This window comes from Poeciliopsis prolifica, unplaced genomic scaffold (genome assembly GCF_027474105.1).
Source record: "Poeciliopsis prolifica strain line A6 unplaced genomic scaffold, Auburn_PproV2 SCAFFOLD059, whole genome shotgun sequence".
NCBI lineage: Eukaryota > Metazoa > Chordata > Actinopteri > Cyprinodontiformes > Poeciliidae > Poeciliopsis > Poeciliopsis prolifica.
The window spans coordinates 2,084,175-2,102,687 of record NW_026562434.1 but is presented as its reverse complement, the minus strand read 5'-3'; the positions used below and the strand labels follow the sequence as shown (position 1 = coordinate 2,102,687).

The window sequence follows — 18,513 nt, the reverse complement described above, 5'->3', positions numbered from 1 at the left end:
GTACTTCACTCAGCCGTTGTAATTGGCGCCGGGGAGGCCTGGTTGTCATTCGGGTCATGATTCTCTCTCTCAGGTCAGCAGCTGTCTCGTTCAGCTCTGTTTCGCTCATTGGGGCCGTGTATCCCCTCACTGGGTGGGGACTTGTAGTTAAGTCCCCACAGTCCTGACATCCGGGTTCCTCCCTTTTGCCGTAGCATTTGTGTTGTATCTCATCAATCTCAAGTTGTGATAGCAGTTGCCGTTTGCGGATGTTGGAACACTGAGCTACTAGTTGTTTAGCGCTTAGTGTTGACTGGGATGTCGAAGTAACCATTCCTTCCCCAGTCTTTGCATGTAACCCTCTGACTAGGGTTACTTGAGTAGTAGCATTCCAACAGATCCATTTCATCTCTCGCCCATTTCCGTCTTGTTCCAGTAGCCCATTTGTCATCAAGGTGCTCTGGTTCCCCAACACCTGACGCAGACCTTGTTTGGCCGGGCGACGTCTGAGCCGGCATGTTATGCAACTTAGTATCTCTCATGGTATGAGGTAGGCAGTAGCTTGAAGGGTCTTGCCTAAGGACCCAGACTGGATTCGAACCCTGCCCTCTCGGGTGATATACTGATGCCTTATGTATTGAGCTATCCAGTCAGCTATATATATATATATATATATATATATATATATATATATATATATATATATATATATATATATATATATATATATATATATATATATATATACCATCATGGGAGGACAAGCCCCTACATGGGATGTACCACCAGCAAATAACCCAAGTGGCTGATATCAGTAAATCCTACCAATGGCTGGAAAAAGCTGGACTCAAGGACAGCACAGAGGCCCTCATCCTGGCCCCCCAGGAACAGGCCCTAAACACCAGAGCAATAGAGGCCCAGATCTACCACACCAGACAAGACCCAAGGTGTAGGTTGTGCAAGGAGGCCCCTGAGACAGTCCAGCACATCACAGCAGGGTGCAAGATACTGGCAGGGAAAGCGTACATGGAGCGACATAACCAAGTGCCAGGCATTGTGTACAGAAATATCTGTGCAGAATATGGACTGGAAACCCCGAGATCAAAGTGGGAAACACCCCCAAAGGTGGTGGAGAACACCAGAGCTAAGATCCTGTGGGACTTCCAGATCCAGACAGACAAAATGGTAATGGCGAACCAACCAGACATTGTCGTAGTGGATAAACATCAGAGGAAAGCCGTTGTGGTAGATGTAGCAATACCAAGTGATTGCAACATCAGGAAAAAGGAGCACGAGAAACTGGAGAAATACCAGGGCCTCAGGGAAGAACTGGAGAGGGCCTGGAAGGTGAAGACCACAGTGGTGCCTGTGGTCATCGGGGCCTCGGGGCAGTAACCCCCAAACTGGAGCAGTGGCTACAACAGATCCCAGGAACAACATCAGACATCTCAGTCCAGAAATGTGCAGTCCTTGGCACAGCCAAGATACTGCGCAGAACCCTCAAGCTCCCAGGCCTCTGGTAGAGGACCCGAGCTCAGAGGATAAGAACCACCCGCAGTGGGTGAGAAGGGAATTTTTTTATTTTTTTTATTTCATATCTATATCTCTTCTCTCTTTAGATTATAATTGTAGCCACTTTTTACCCAACATTTTATTTAAAAGTTATGAGTCATTAACTTATTTGAACACATATAAAAATGAAACATGTTAAACCCACAGTCTCTTTTATCCTTTGCCCTGTTAGAGTTTAATGTAGAATGTAAGTTAATTTAAGTTTAAGTTAACTTAGTCTGAGAAAACATCAGAGATCAATGAATTACTTTAAGTTGTTGATCCTAATGCTGAGGTGTGAAGTCAGCGTTTTAAGCCTAAGTGAGATAAGAGGCTGGATAATGTCCAGGTCGGTACCAAAACTCTGATCGCTGACCCCCCAAACATACAGCCAAAGGATCACAGCACCAAAGTTGGTGTCATTTTCTTTTGTAATTGTTCTACCAAGTAATCAATACATTGAAAAAAAAAGTTGTTGTCATCTGTTGCTTTCCCTGTGTAATTTCCCTTTACTTTTGCCCAATTTTTCCCTAATGAGGACATGGCTGCATCTCCTACTTCTACCCCATTTAGTCTGTATGAGTGAATTAATCCAGCCATGTCTTCTATCCACTTATCGGGGTCCTCTGCAACATGTGTTATTCCTTCCACAGCCTTCCTGGCCTCTTCTAAAGTCCAGGGTCTAAAAACATAAATATGTGGTGACTGGCCATCTCTAGGATTTGGGTTTGGGACCTGGATCATTGGATATTGTTCTGTACCGTCAAAACTGTTCAAAACTTTTGGCTGTTTGTACTGCCTGAGATTATATGAATGTCCCTGATTAGTGGGACCTGCGCCTTCCTTCTCATATAGCAACGCCAGTAGACAGGAAGGGGTGGATAAAGTGTATTTGGAGTGAGAACTGACAGTGGATCTGTGGTCAGCTCAGCTGGTGGTGATTTTGCAGGAGTGAGAGTTGGAGGGGCTGAGGGGAGCTGTCTGTGTGCGTGGAGGAGGGGCCTGCATTGCACCTAGTATGGGCTCGTTATCTTCTGGCTTTACAAACAAAGTAGTGGCTTCCTCACTTTTACTCCTTTTGTCTTTGTTTTTTCTAATTTGTTCTCTCCTTTCTTTAGTTGCATCTAACCATTGCTTAGCACATTTCAGTTCTTCCACCTTTCTTTCTCAGCTACGCTTTTTCTAATATTCCCACTAAAGTTTGCCACGTTCAATTTTTAATTTCCCATCTATCTTGTATTTCTTCTTCCATTTTGACATGTGTACTGTGCTACCAGGAAATCTGGACAGCATGTACTTTTCATCCCCTGTGGGATCCTCAACAAGTGAAGAATTACAAGAATTTTTATTTCCCATTATTTAAGTACTCTGCAATTTAGCTTTAGAAGTGACTTGATATTTTGTGCTCTCTCTCAAGTAAGTGCTGGAGGTCAGCGCTTAGTGTCCCCTGAAGAACAGGGTTCTAGACTGAGACTAGCCTCAGTCCGGTTCTTCACTTAGGATTCTAATTCTGAGGACAGAAGTTTTACTCACAGAGAGATGAGCACCACTCGCTCTTGTAAGCACACACACACACACACACAAACAAACACACACACACACACACACACACACACACAGCACGGCAGCAATGACACAGCAATAAAAATCGCAGCAACTAACAATTTTCTATCAGTGCGAGGATTCTTCCTTATGGGAAGTCCTCATTAAAAGAGGGGCTCTAAAAAACCTCTCTCGTAGATTTTAGTTGAGACAACAGGGATTCTACACCCTCTGGGACTTTAGTCAAGTTGTTCCGACAAGGACTCCCAACCTGTTTAGCTGATAAACATCAACTGGGACTTGAACCCGTTTAGTCAAAATACTATTGACAAGGACTTTAACCTGTTTAGCTGATAAACATCAACTGGGACTTCAAACCGAAAAAAAAACAAAAAACGCTTATCCACTCACGCTTCTGTCGGTTCGTCTTGTCCGGTCGGATCTCGGCAGTCCTGTCGCTGGCAGACAAAGTCGGACCCAAGGCGCTGGCCTGGCGAAGAATTCACTTCCCGGGTCTTTCTCTCCAAGTCCTAATGACTCTGGCCGTGCACGGTTTCAGCGCGTCGTTCTTCATCTGTCAGCGAACAAAACGCGAGACCGGGTCACGGCACCAAAATGATAGGTATTTGTGAATCTAGATAAAAGAACAAACAGACAACGCAAGTGAATTTTATGAAAGCTTTTGCAAAAGGAGAGAACCCAGCAAACCGCTGCTTCCAGCCGTTCACTGAGCGCTCTGAAGACCCTTTGTTAGGGCTTTCTCTTTTATTACAAAGTAGAAAAGGAATGTGGAGGGAGGCAGATAGGAGTATCCCAAAGATACAAGTGGCTGCAGCTCCAAAGTCTAACAAGTATGAGAGCTTTTCTCAGGGATGTGAATAATAAATCTATTATAGCTACCAATGTAAGAATGATAACAAAACATAATTATTCTAACAAATCTCCAGTTTCTTGAGTGTTTTTATTAACATTTTATATTAACATGATAATTAATTTCATTTCTTGCGTGCTTGCCTCCCATAAAAATATCAGTCTTTTGGTTCTACCTCAATGTTCTCATTTTCTCATCATGTGATGAATTGTGTGTCTGCAGCTTATCAGGCTGTTTGGTCTCAGAGGAAGGCTGTGCTTCTCTGGCCTCAGCTCTGACCTCCAACCCCTCCCATCTGAAAGAGTTGGACCTGAGCTACAATCATCCAGGAGACTCAGGAGTGAAGCTGCTGTCGGCTGGACTGAAGGATCCACACTGGAGACTGGAAGCTCTCAGGTATGGAGGAACCTGCTGCAGGAGCAGAGAAGGTCTGATAGAGGAGGAAGAGGGAGAAATGTCTTTAGTCAAGGCAAGGCAACTTTGTTTATATAGCACCTTTCAGTCAAAGACAACTCAAAGTGCTTGTACAAGAAAAATAAGGGAAACATACTGTTAGAATAAAAAAAAATAAATAAAAAAAATAATAAATAAATAAATAAAAAATAAAGAAAATATAGACAAAGTAAACATTAAAATTGTAATTATAGTAAATGAGTGGGATTAAAAATGTAAGAATAGACAACTTCAAATAAGAAGGTTTTTAACTTTGTTTTAAAAGAACTCAAGTTAGGCGCAGACTTACAATGAGCAGGAAGTTTATTCCATAGTGTTGGAGCATAAAAACTAAAGGCTGCTTCTCCGTGTTTACTTCTGACTCTCGGTGTAGTTAATAGGTTTGAGTCTGATGATCTTAATGATCTGAGTGGTACGTAGGGTTGCAGAAGAGCGGAAATGTAGTTTGGATTTCTATTATGAAGTGCTTTATAAACTATTAAGGAAATTTTAAAGTCAATTCTTTGAACAACAGGCAGCCAGTGCAGAGATCTGAGAACTGGACTGATGTGCTGGTCTCTTTTTGTGTTAGTAAGAACTCTTCCAGTAGCATTCTGGAGGAGCTGGAGCTGTCTTAATGCTTTTTTAGGTAATCCAGTAAAAATGGCATTGCAATAATCAATTCTGCTAAAAACAAAGGCATGAACTAGTTTCTCAGAATCCTATATGGACATGAGTCGTCTGATTTTTGCAATATTTTTGAGGTGATAGTATGATGTTTTTATAATAGATTTGATGTGGTAATTGAAATTCAGATCAGGATCCATAATCACCCCTGAATTTTTGGCTTTATCAGAGCATTTTAATCCAACAGATTGAAGGTAGGTGATTATTTTCAATCTGTGCTCTTTTGGTCCTAATACTAATATTTCAGTTTTGTCTTGATTTAGTTGAAGAAAGTTATGGCTCATCCAGACATTAATCTGCTCAATACATTTAGTGAGTACTTGAACCTGATTGTAATCTCCTGGTGAAAGACTAATGTACAGTTGTGTATCGTCGGCGTAGTTGTGGTATTCTATATTTTTATTTCTTACCATTTGAATTAATGGGAGCATGTAAATATTAAAAAGAAGTGGCCCCAGGATGGACCCTTGGGGAACTCCATAGGTAACTGTATTTTCCTTGGATTTAAAGCTGCCTATTGAAACACAAAAGGTTCTATTGGACAGGTAGGATTTAAGCCAGCTGAATACCAACCCGGAAGTGCCAACCCAATTTTCTAATCGAGATAATAGAATGTCATGATCAACTGTGTCAAATGCAGCGCTCAAGTCAAGTAGAACTAATATTGAAATTTTATTACGGTCATTGTTTAGACGGAGGTCATTGACTATTTTCACTAGTGCTATGATGTTGACGGAAGCCTGATTGATGGACATCAAAACAGTTATTCAGAGCTAAAAAGCCATTAATCTGTTGGAAAACAATTTTTTCTAATATTTTAGCCAAAAAAGGTATATTTGATATTGGTCGATAATTGCTTAGAATAGATGAGTCCAGATTATGTTTTTTGAGAAGTGGTTTAACTACCGCAGTCTTTAAAGCCTGAGGAACGACTCCAGAGGAGAGTGACTTATTAATTATTTGTAAAAGATCAGGAGTAAGAACATCTGACACCTTTAGGAACAACCTAGTAGGTATGATGTCAAGGGAACAGGTTGAAGAATTCATATGATGTAAAGTGTAACTCAAATCTTTTTGAGTGACCAGGTTAAAGTGGGTCATCATAGGTAAGTCCTGTTCGATGTAAAACATAGTAAGTTGTTTCCTAACAGCAGAGGAGTTTACTTTCTCCCTTATTGTCACCGTTTTATTTATAAAAATGCAGCAAATTTGTCACAGGCCTCAGAGGAGAGAAATTCACGGTTAACCGAAGAAGGTGGATTTATCAATCTGACAACAATCGAAAACAGAGCACGAGAGTTGTTAATTGAGGTAGAAATGATATTAGAGAAAAAACTCTCTCTTGCATTTCTCAATTCAAGATTAAACATTTTGAGTTTATTTTTGTAAATATCTAAATGGGTTTGCAGCTTGGTTTTATGCCACTGATGTTCTGCTTTCCTTCATTCTTTCTTCCCTTTTCTAACTGACTCAAAATTTCTCCAAGGTGGTTTACGTTTTCCAGAGATTATTTTTGTAGTAACAGGAGCAATGGTGTCAATAACCTTCTCAATGTTAAAATTAAAGTTGCCTACTAGATCACTCAAAGAAGTACAGGAGTGTATAGTGGTTGACGGAAAAGCCTGAATAAATTGTTCGGCAGTAGTTTCTGTAATTAATCTTTTTGAAACTACTTGTGTACAGTTGTCTTTTTGCACAAGGAGAAAACTGTCCCAAAAAATACAAAAGTGATCTGAACGTGCTACATCAAGCACTACAATGTTAGATATAATGAGTCCTTTAGAAATAATAAGGTCCAAAGTGTGTCCATGATTATGTTTGGGTTCCAGGACATGTTGGAGCAGTCTGTAGTTGTTCAGGATCTGACGTAGCTCTTTACTGCCTCGATCAAGGGGATTATCAATATGAAAGTTAAAATCACCAACAATAAGAACAAAATCAAAATCAACCAAAATTACGGACAATTATTCAGTGAAATCATCAAAGAAGTTTACACAGAGTTTCGGAGGTCTGTATAGAGTCAGCAGCAAGATACGAGAGGATGAGTTTAGTTGCACTGCAACATATTCAAAAGATAAAAAGTTAATTTAAGTTATTTGCTTACAGCTGAAGGCAGAATTAAACAAGACTGCAACTCCACCTCCCTTTTTGTCTATTTTAGTCTGGCTTATAAAGCTGAAATTTAGAGGACATGATTCAATAAGAGTAGATGAGCTGTTATTTTGATTGAGCCAAGTTTTGGTCAGGAACAAAAAATCAAGATGATCAATAATAAAGTCTAGAATTAGATATGATTTTCTTGCCAAAGATCTAATATTCAATAAAGCCAATTTTAATATGCAGCATGGAGCTTTAAGATTTCTGTTTGGTTTCAACATTGGTAGAAGTGGAATAGATAGTAAATTTTGCAATTTACAGACTTTTTTGTCTCTGCGTGATTTTATTAATTTTTGTCTGTTATTTATCAGAAATGATTTTATTGAGGGTCCCTCGAAAGTAGAAGTTGATTTCACTGAGCTGATGTCAGGAATATGAATCTCAGCAGCTTTCTTCTGTAATATCTTAGTCCGTCTGCTGGGAAACATTTAGTTTGGAGATTAAAATGTTGTTTCCAATTGAAATATTTAGTCTGAAACTGTGATATTGATAAATGAATGAATAACTTGGTGAAATATAACGAGATTCTGAAACTGCTGCTGTCTCTTATGACAGTTAAATAAATCAAATTATTACTGTGGTTTAATCCCACAGGCAAATATTGTTGCCAGACATTTTTTCTAACTTCTAGAAGCTTTAAATTAATTGTTTTGACATTTGGCAGCTGCATAAAGTTTTAAAATAAAATAATAGTTTGTGTACTCTAAGCAATATCAATTTCATATATCCAGGGTGAAAGGTCATATGACCAACCCTCTTTGTGATGCTGGTATTGTACTGACTACCAGAAGAAGCTAGTACAATATTTAAATAAACTAATATAAATAAAATATTTTAAACATATGTTCTTCCAAATGTCTACTGCTGATGTATAAAGAAAATTACATCCCTTCAGTCATATGTTGATCATAAGAAGAGTGAATGTAAGCGTGGCAGCAATGGTTGGCTGTAGCATAAACAGCATTATGCTATGCATTCATTGGTTTGCTGTTTAATCTATCTCTTGTTTCCACACAGCTTAAAACCATCAGATATTTTAGATCTTCTAGATCTGAAGGAACCTCAAAATGATATCTTCTGCATCCCTGTCATTCCCACAGTTGAACTCCTCCCCAAAACCTGATACTTTCCACAAAGTTTGCTCTAAGCACTGAATAACTGCTACAAGATGAAGCCACATCTGAAACTAGTTTAGGGCAAGGCTGAGGTGCAGTGCTTGGTCTGGTGGAACAGGGAAAATGTTCTCCAAGATGAACATTTATTCATTCTAACATTTTTACATGACCTTGCCACATTGATGAAATGACCAAATGAGGTCAAAGGTCACTTGGCAAATTGAGACAATGAAACCTGCAGGATGTGGCATTGAATCTTTATGTATCTAAAATATTTCAGAACACTTTTGTAATCATTCTTTGTTATAATAGGTTGTGCATGTCATAATTTTTCTTATTTTATATGTATGAATAGGTCATATTTGTGTAATTCAGACTATGGAGTTTTCCATCGGCAAGAATTGTTGCCAAGTATAAAACCAACATTTTCATTTACATTACCAAAATAAAATGTATTAATTCTAGGGATGCTCCAATGAAGTTTATTGCTGGCGATTCCGATACCGATCACCCATGAGGTCGATCTCTGCCGATCACCTGAATTGGTTATTTATTTTTCACGTTCATTATAAATGGCATTATGTGATGTGGCAAAATGAAAAAGTCATCTGGTAATAAATTCACCTAATTAACATAAACATGCAATAGAGCAGCTACTCAGTCTAAAGGACAACTGAAAAACCAACCAGTTAAGCAATATTTAACAGTGAAGTTCTCTGTATCCTAAATTATACATGAGTCAAATAAGTCTCACAACACTGTCTACATAAAATAATGTCCAGTAAAAGAGGGAAATTCAAAGTCAAATGCAGGTTGCATCAAAATCAACAATCCCGAGTTACTAAATCCAAACTTCCTGAGAGCAGCTAAAGATTAATGCTGATTCTGATTGTCTGATTCTGATTGGCTGGTTCTGAGATTGTTGAGTAATTCTGCACAACACAGGAGGAGGCAGAGGAAATCGGTTATTATAATAACCCTTTTTTCATGAATTATGTCTCATATTTGGGCATAGCGACAGTTTTAATATGTGAATTGTTGTTGTTGTCATTGTTTACATTACCTGCTGCAGCTTTAAGCAGTGAGTTCACTGCAGGTGGAGGTTTAGCAGCACCATGTCTGTGAAATATAACTACCAGTAATAAATAGTGAAGGTTCAACAGCAAGAGGAGAACCAGCATCTTTCACTGCCAGCTTGAAGACTTTTTCTAGTTATTTCTGACCGTGATGCTGATCCAGGTGACTGTTGGTAGTTGAGCTGCTTTACCTGCTGTCTGGTCGCTCAGGATGTCATTTTGTTCCTGCATTGAGCCTCAATGTAGCCAAACTCCATCAAATGCATGTTTTTAAATACCATATTAGATTAATTGTATTGATGCATTTTAACATGCTTCACCTTCGAGGTAATTTTCAGCTGCATCACACAAACTTCCCCATTCACTATCAGAGTGTTATAGTTCCTCATGACAGGATTTGTTGCTGTGCAGTGAGAAGGAAAGATGAGATGAGCTGCACATGCAGGCTGAGAAGGTAGATTGGTTTTGATGATCGACAACAGGAGACAGTGATCACTGATCATATACTTTTTCATGGAAATCAACCAATTATGATCGGTGGCCGATCAATCAACTGACCTCTAATTTATTAATAAATATCATGTTAGGAAGGTCTAAGGATGGAAATATATGCTCTTATTTTGCAGAAACTACTTTGGGATTAAATGGACTGTACAACTTTGCAAACAGCAGCCCATTAAAACATTAGGATTCTTTCACCTGGTGCTTAATGTACCTAGGAAACCAAACCATCTACTGGTATTTACTGATTATTTATCGGTACATTGTTTCCTAGTCTGCTGCTAGCAGGTGATAAGAAAAAGAGAGACAGACTCTCATATGCAACTATTCATGATGTTACATGTTGAAGCAGCAGAAATTCTCTACCTTCTATTGAAAGTGTCACTGATTTAATGCAGTTTATTGTAGATTTTAATATTTCTCTCTCCAGTGTCCTTGTTGTCTGTAGTTCAGTTCTTCAAGTCTTGAGTCCCAACTATAGAATAAACCAGTTCAAAATAAAGATATTATGAAGTTTTGAAAAATATAACCTTCAATCAGTCCAAGAAGAATATTGTTGACTGTAAAGTAACACAAACATTTGATAGATTAATAACAGATTTTCCTCCTTGTCTCCTCAGACTGAGTGGCTGTAACCTCTCAGAGAGAAGCTGTGAAGCTCTGTCCTCAGTTCTCAGCTCCCAGTCCTCCAGTCTCAGAGAACTGGACCTGAGTAACAACAACCTGCAGGATTCAGGAGTGAAGCTTCTCTCTGCTGGACTGAAGAGTCCAAACTGCAACCTGGAAACTCTCAGGTAAAATGTTCTCAATCCTGGTGAAACCAGATTTCTGTCCATTACCTGTTATAAGATATTATGTAAATTTTATTTCAGTATCAGATTATAACATCAGTAGATGTCTGACTGTGATGAGGCTAATCATTCTAAGTCTTGACATATAAACTCAGCTGGTTTTCATTTATTTCAGGCTGAAAGAACCAAGAAGAGAGGAATGTAGAAAGATGGAGATCAGGCTTTAACTGTTAGTGTAACGCTGGACACTTGACAGATTGTTGCATGATCAGAGTACAAAGAAGCATTAATGCAGATTCTTCCTCCAACTAGTTGTTAGACTTTCTTATTTATTTTACAAGTGATAAATTCAGATTTTTATTACCTACAGAATGAAGTAAAGTTTATTACTTTTTAATCTTATTAACAGGTGAATCTTCAGTTTCTTGAGAGTTTTCCTCTCATGAAAATATCTAGTTAAGACCTTGGTTTCTACCTCAATGTTGTCATTTTCTCATCATGTGATGAATTGTGTTTCTGTAGTTTATCAGGCTGTTTGGTCTCAGAGGAAGGTTGTGCTTCTCATACTTTCAGAGACAATAGAGCAGCTACTCAGTCTAAAGGACAACTGAAAAACCAACCAGTTGAGCAATATTTAACAGTCATGCTCTCTGTACCCTAAACTATAGATTAGTTAAATAAATCTCATAACACTTATTATGTCAATAATGTCTAGTAAAAGAGGGAAACATTCATTCAAAGTCAATTTCAGATTGCATCAAAATAAACAATCCTGAGTTACTAAATCTAAACTTCCTGAGAGCAGCTTGTTGATTAATGCTGATTCTGATTGGCTGGTTCTGATTGGCTGGTTCTGACATAGGTGAGTAATTCTGCAGGACACAGGAGGAGGGAGAGGAGATTGATTATCATTATTATTTATTTATTTTTTATGAATTATGTCTCATGTTTTAGCATAGCGACAGCTTTAATATGTGAATTTTTGTTGTTGTCATTTTTTACATTACCTGCTGCAGCTTTAAGCAGTGAGTTCACTGCAGGTGGAGGTTTAGCAGCACCATGTCTGTGAAATATAACTACCAGTAATGAATAGTGAAGGTTCAACAGCAAGAGTATAACCAGTGTCTTTCACCACCAGCTTGAAGACTTTTTCTAGTTATTTCTGACCGTGATGCTGATCCAGGTGACTGTTGGTAGTTGAGCTGCTTTACCTGCTGTCATTTTGTTCCTCATTGAGCCTCAATGTAGCCAAACTCTGTCAACTGCATGTTTTTAAATACCATATTAGATTAATTTTATTGATGCATTTTAACATGCTTCACCTTCGAGGCAATTTTCCGCTGCAATACACAAACTTCTCCATTCACTCTCAGAGCGTTATAGTTCCTCATTCAGAACTTGTTGCTGTGCAGTGAGAAGGAAAGAGGAGATGAGCTGCACATGCAGGCTGAGAAGTGAGATTAATGTGATCGACAACAGGAGACAGTGATCAGTGATCAGACACTTTTTTACAGAAATCAACTGATTATGATCAGTGGTCGATCAATCAACTGACCTCTAATTAATTCATAAATATCATGTTAGGAAGGTCTAAAGATGGAAATGCATGCTCTTGTGTTGCAGAAACTACTTTGGGATTAAATGGACTGTACAACTTTGCAAACAGCAGCCCATTAAAACATTAGGATTCTTTCACCTGGTGCTTAATGTACCTAGGAAACCAAACCATCTACTGGTATTTACTGATTATTTATCGGTACATTGTTTCCTCGTCTGCTGCTAGCAGGTGATGAGTAAAAGAGAGACAGACTCTCATATGCAACTATTCATGATGTTACATGTTGAAGCAGCAGAAATTCTCTACTTTCTATTGAAAGTGTCACTGTATTAATGCAGTTTATTGTAGATTTCAATATTTCTCTCTCCAGTGTCCTTGTTGCCTGTAGTTCAGTTCTTCAAGTCTTGAGTCCCAACTATAGAATAAATTAGTTCAAAATAAAGATATCAAAGTTTAGAAAAATATAACCTTCAATCAGTCCAAGAAGAATATTGTTGACTGTAAAGTAACAAATATTTGATGGATTAATAACAGATTTTCCTCCCTGTCTCCTCAGACTGAGTGACTGTAACCTCTCAGAGAGAAGCTGTGAAGCTCTGTCCTCAGTTCTCAGCTCCCAGTCCTCCAGTCTCAGAGAACTGGACCTGAGTAACAACAACCTGCAGGATTCAGGAGTGAAGCTTCTCTCTGCTGGACTGAAGAGTCCAAACTGCAACCTGGAAACTCTCAGGTAAAATGTTCTCAATCCTGGTGAAACCAGATTTCTGTCCATTACCTGCTATAAGATATTATGTAAATTTTATTTCAGTATCAGATTATAACATCAGTAGATGACTGTGATGAGGCTAATCATGCTAAGTCTTGACACATAAACTCAGCTGGTTTTCATTTATTTCAGGCTGAAAGAACCAAGAAGAGAGGAATGTAGAAAGATGGAGATCAGGCTTTAACTGTTAGTGTAACGCTGGACACTTGACAGATTGTTGCATCATCAGAGTACAAAGAAGTTTTATTGCAGATTCTTCCTCCAACCAGTTGAAAGACTTTATCATTAATTTTACAAATGACAAAGTTAGATTTTTATTACCTACAGAATGTATAAAGTTTTACTAACATTTTACATTAATATGAGAACTAATTTCATTTCTTGTGTGTTTGCCCCATAAAAATATCAGATCTTGGTTTCTACCTCAATATTCTCATTTTCTCATCATGTGATGAATTGTGTGTCTGCAGCTTATCAGGCTGTTTGGTCTCAGAGGAAGGCTGTGCTTCTCTGGCCTCAGCCTGACCTCCAACCCCTCCCATCTGAAAGAGTTGGACCTGAGCTACAATCATCCAGGAGACTCAGGAGTGAAGCTGCTGTCGGCTGGACTGAAGGATCCACACTGGAGACTGGAAGCTCTCAGGTATGGAGGAACCTGCTGCAGGAGCAGAGAAGGTCTGATAGAGGAGGAAGAGGGAGAAATGTCTTTAGTCAGTCTGCTGGGAAACATTTAGTTTGAAGATTAAAATTTATTATGCTAATTCAGTATCTGGCTTGTATTTATTACAGTTAAATTATAAATATTTCTGGTAATTTTGGCTTTGTAAGTTTGCAAATTACATCCAATTAAAAACTGTAGGAATCTTCCACATGGTTCTGAATGAACCTGGGAAACCAACCCTACTGAACCACAATAATGGTATTCAGAGCAGCAGGCCAAATATAGCTCCATGTGGAACCAAGAGGTTGGAGAGAGAATCAGTTGAAACTGTTTCCTATCAGAGTTCAGTTTGTCTCTCTGTCTTCACAAACCAGGAGCATCATGGGCTGGGCGGGCTTCCACTGATGGATCTACTGAGGAAATACAAGAAGCTGATTGGCTGATCGACAGGAAGTTAAAATATGAAGATTAATAACATCATAAATCAGATATTATTGGTGTTGTGTATAGATGTAGTGCTGGATCACATGGTGTTATTATGATTATAGATCAGCTGTTGCTCACCTGGTGACTTTAGTCAGTGATGATGGAGGAGGTTTAGTTTTTACTGATCACTTTAAGCTTTTATGTTTTTATCTCTGATCTTTGTTTAAACCTGTTAATCTGGTTTTAATGCTTTTGGACACAAATATCTGTTATCCACTGATGTTCTGGATCTTTGATAATATTGAGGAAAATAAAATCATCTTAACTGCAGATTGGATTTAAGTTTTGATCAGAGATTTTGTTTGACAGTCGCTAATAATTGGTAATAAAGAGACATGGCTGAGAGCAAATATAGATTTTATCAGTTTTAAATGTTTCAGTGACAGGAAGAAAGAAACAAGAAACATAATAGAGGAACTGATCAAGAAAGATATAATTATTATCAATAACATGTAGTAACTTTAATGCATATGGAATATAATGGGATGGAAACAGAAAACTGAAAGTAACTGAAAGAGCAGAAGAACATTTAGAGATACGAACTGATGATGTTTGAATGATGGAAAAGAGACAAAAGATGTTGATGAAGGAAACGGATCAGTTCTTGATTTAACACTCTGGTTTAGGAAGATTTCAGCTGATTGTGGAAAATTCTTCTGACTAAGAACGTGAGGAGAGCCTGGAGCTAAATAGGAACTGGAAATAATAATGAATTTATTCTGATTCAACATCTTCAAACTTTCACATCACTCATTCAGGAGTCTAAGGAGTTCAGCTGTTAGATTCCTATGATGATTTACTGAGGATAGAAACATTAAAACCATGTTGGATGGAGCTTCAGACCAATCAGCCCCCAGAAGCAAAGAGGAGAAGAAAAGCAGCTCCATGGTGATCAGATGGATGTTTAAAGATCTCAGAGTGAAATAAATAAATTCAGATTTAAAGCAAACCTTAAAATATAAAACACACGAAAAATGAAGAAAACTATTCATAAGGCAAAGAGATTTAGAAGTTTAGTAGATCCATCTATGTGGCAGTTTATCTCCACCAGGGGGCGACATCTGGAAAATGATCAAAAGTATGAATGAAATCAGGGAATAAAAGAAATCCCTTGTTTTCCAGAAGGAAGGAAGAATTGAAGTGAATGATGAAAAAGTAGAAAATGTAAAAATGAGAGCAGAAACTGGTTCAGATCCAAAGTTCTGATAAATTTACTAGGAAAGATAAAAAGACAAGATCAGCTCATCCAGAACTTCTGCAGTGGAGGGAGGATTACTTTCACAAGCCATTACTGCAGCTGCTGGGTTCAGGATGCTGCTTCTTCTTCTTGGGCTCATTGTAAATGTGTGCAGCGCCACCTGGTGCTGGTTGGTAGAGGAAGTGCTGAAAGAGACTGATGGTCTGACCCCCCTCCTCCCTTCAGGGTGGAGCCTGCTGGAGGCCGATTCTTGACTCCAGGTCCATGGAGACTGAAGAGATGTAAGTGTGTTTTTCATCTGATTCATGATAACAAAGCAGCTCACATTCAACCATCTTCAAACTGTCACATCACTCATTCAGGAGTCAAAGTGTCAATAAATGATCAATAACTGCAGCTGGATTGTGTTTGTTCTCCATCAGATTCCTGTCAACTCACCATCGACACAAACACAGTGAACAGAAAACTCAAACTGTCTGAAGACAACAGGAAGGTGACACGTGTGGAGGAGCTTCAGTCATATCCTGATCATCCAGACAGATTTGATTACTGGAATCAGCTGCTGTGTAGAACTGGTCTGACTGGTCGCTGTTACTGGGAGGTTGAGTGGAGAGGATATGTTTTTATATCAGTGAGTTACAGAAAAATCAGGAGGAAAAGAGACATTAGAGACTGTTTGTTTGGATGTAATGATCATTCCTGGAGTCTGAGTTGCTCTGATCGTCATGGTTTCTCTGTCTGGCACAATAACATAGAAACCAGTCTTTCCTCCTCCTCTGTCTCTAACAGAGTAGCAGTGTATGTGGACTGTCCTGCTGGCATTCTGTCCTTCTACAGAGTCTCCTCTGACTCACTGATCCTCCTCCACACCTTCAACACCACATTCACTGAACCTCTGATTCCTGGATTTACAGTCTGGTGGCCCAGTTCTGGTTCCTCTTCAGTGTTTCTGTTCTGATTTGAGTCCAAAGAGTCTAAAGTTTTTCATCCTGCTAGAAAATCTCACTGATTAAAAGATAATTCAGTCTCTATATGTCTGTTTCATTCAGAAACATATTTTCATGGATCCAAACTGCTTCTTGGTTAAACTCTTCTACACAACCCTGGGATTATTCCAGGATTATTCCAGGATTATAACTGGATCAACATGTTGTTTTTTTCTGTTTCCAGTCAAAGATTCACAATAAATCTCAGGATGTTTTGTTTCTCTCTTGATTTTTTCCTTTCATTTATCATCAGATTCTTTGAATTTACTGCAGTTTTTCTCAATAACTGGACATGTTTTTGTTTCTGTTATCTCCTATATTCTTAAATTCATCTTGGATTCAAATGTTATTTTTTTGTATATTTACTGCAGTTGTACTTTCTGTGTTTTAATGAGCAATAAACACATTTTATTTAAAATATAATTTTGTTAATAAAAATTAATCTACTGCCAACAGCAGACATGATTCAGTTTAATGGATCCACCATGTTGGAGAAGGAAGAGAGGAAAATATTCTTCTTCTCTGACCTAAGAAATGATGATTGTCATGTTATTATCAATTTGGACATAAAAAGTTAATATTGATACAAATACAGCCGTCAAACCTGACCCAGTTCTGCTGGTTCTGTCAGGAGGAATGGACCAGAACTCCAACAAGCTCTCATGAGAACCTTGTGGAGGAAACACTGATATTTGACAAAGTTTCATGAAAATTTAACCAAAACCTGAGGAGATAAAATTCAGATTTACTGGAGGTTATTAGAGTTCTGGGTCCTAAATGTTTTTACTACATATAAATGATATTTATAATGAATCTAACTGGTTCACATTTACTTTATTTGCTGATGGTTCTACATTATGAAGCTCTGGGATGTTTTTAGAAGCTTCTCAGTTTAATGGACCCACCATGTTGGAGACCATTAAATACAAGCATTGAAGAAATGGTATGGTATAAAAATAAAATATCATGAATTGTTGGCAAAAGAAAAGTTTTGATATTTAGTAACAAGAAAATAAAAAGTGATATCAAGCTGATGATAACAGAAATAAAACAAATGTTTGTCTCTAGGCAGCGGCGGTCCGTAGTGTTCTGGGGTCCACCTGGATTTAGCTGACCTTAATAATTCCTGCCTTGTATTTTGGTCATTTTTGTTACGATTAGTGTTGATATGTGTGTGATAGGCGAGTCTATCAGACATTTATAGAATTACGGAACAAATTGCGTTTCCTTTCGGTTCATTACTGAACGATTCCGTATAACCTCCTGATGACCAGGAAAAAAAATATTGTCCAATCACCATTTTTTAAAATTCCACAACTTTGTAAGGTTTTTAGAATACTGAAAACATTTTTTGGGGAAAAAAAGTTAGTTTTGAAATATAATGTGTCCACTACAGTGGACATCGGAATGCCATACATTTGAAATTGGGAACCAGTTTGCCCAAAGAAAATATCCAAACATCAACAATTCCACATTGACAAAACTGTCCATCATCACTAACATAAATATTAGCGTGAGTATCATAGCAATTCCTGTGCTACTGGACTGAGCTGTGGACTGTCATGTTTTATCTGACTCTGCATCTGTTTGCCCTATTTGAATTTCATCCTCAGAGCTCTCTGAACTTCCTCTGCTACTGCCTGAAACATTGCATCTTCATCTTCTTCATCAGATACTGTACTTTAACAAAGACAGAAAAGACAAAAGAGTTAGATTCTTGCTACTCGCGAGGAGAACAGACAGAGATGTGCTTCAGTCACAATCTCCTGCCGCTCTGAAGCATATTTGTCTGCTCCTCTCTTTTTATTGTTTTCAGGATCCCTAATCACAAGGACACTGTAGCTCTAAAGGGAGGGGAACAACTCATCACATAGCTACAGCGTCAAATGTTATTCACTAACTAACACACAATCATTCTGCACTAGACAATCTCCTTCCAGGCACAAAGTTTAATAAAATATGTAATGATCTTAGCAATGATGGTTTTATTGGAGGCCAGCAACTCAACGGAAGCAGAGCTCTTCACCAAGAGGTAAACCTGCAGGAAGATTGTTGTCTCTGCTCTCTGTCAGTGAGGCCTTCTGAGAAAGGAATCAGAGTAAATCAACAATACAAGAAACATTCTTAATTCTATAATGACATCAAATGATAAAGGC

General features: G+C 38.3%; 1 protein-coding gene across 1 annotated transcript in view; it reads left to right on the top strand.

The window, feature by feature from the left end:
• The window catches only part of LOC129379605 (NACHT, LRR and PYD domains-containing protein 3-like), a 31,192-nt gene extending 14,863 nt beyond the window's left edge, over nucleotides 1-16,329 (top strand). Inside the window, 3 exon segments of the mRNA XM_055060420.1 lie at nucleotides 10,532-10,705; nucleotides 15,597-15,652; nucleotides 15,794-16,329. Of these exon segments, the coding sequence (XP_054916395.1) occupies nucleotides 10,532-10,705; nucleotides 15,597-15,652; nucleotides 15,794-16,329 (766 nt within the window).
• Nucleotides 16,330-18,513: the final 2,184 nt, after the last annotated feature.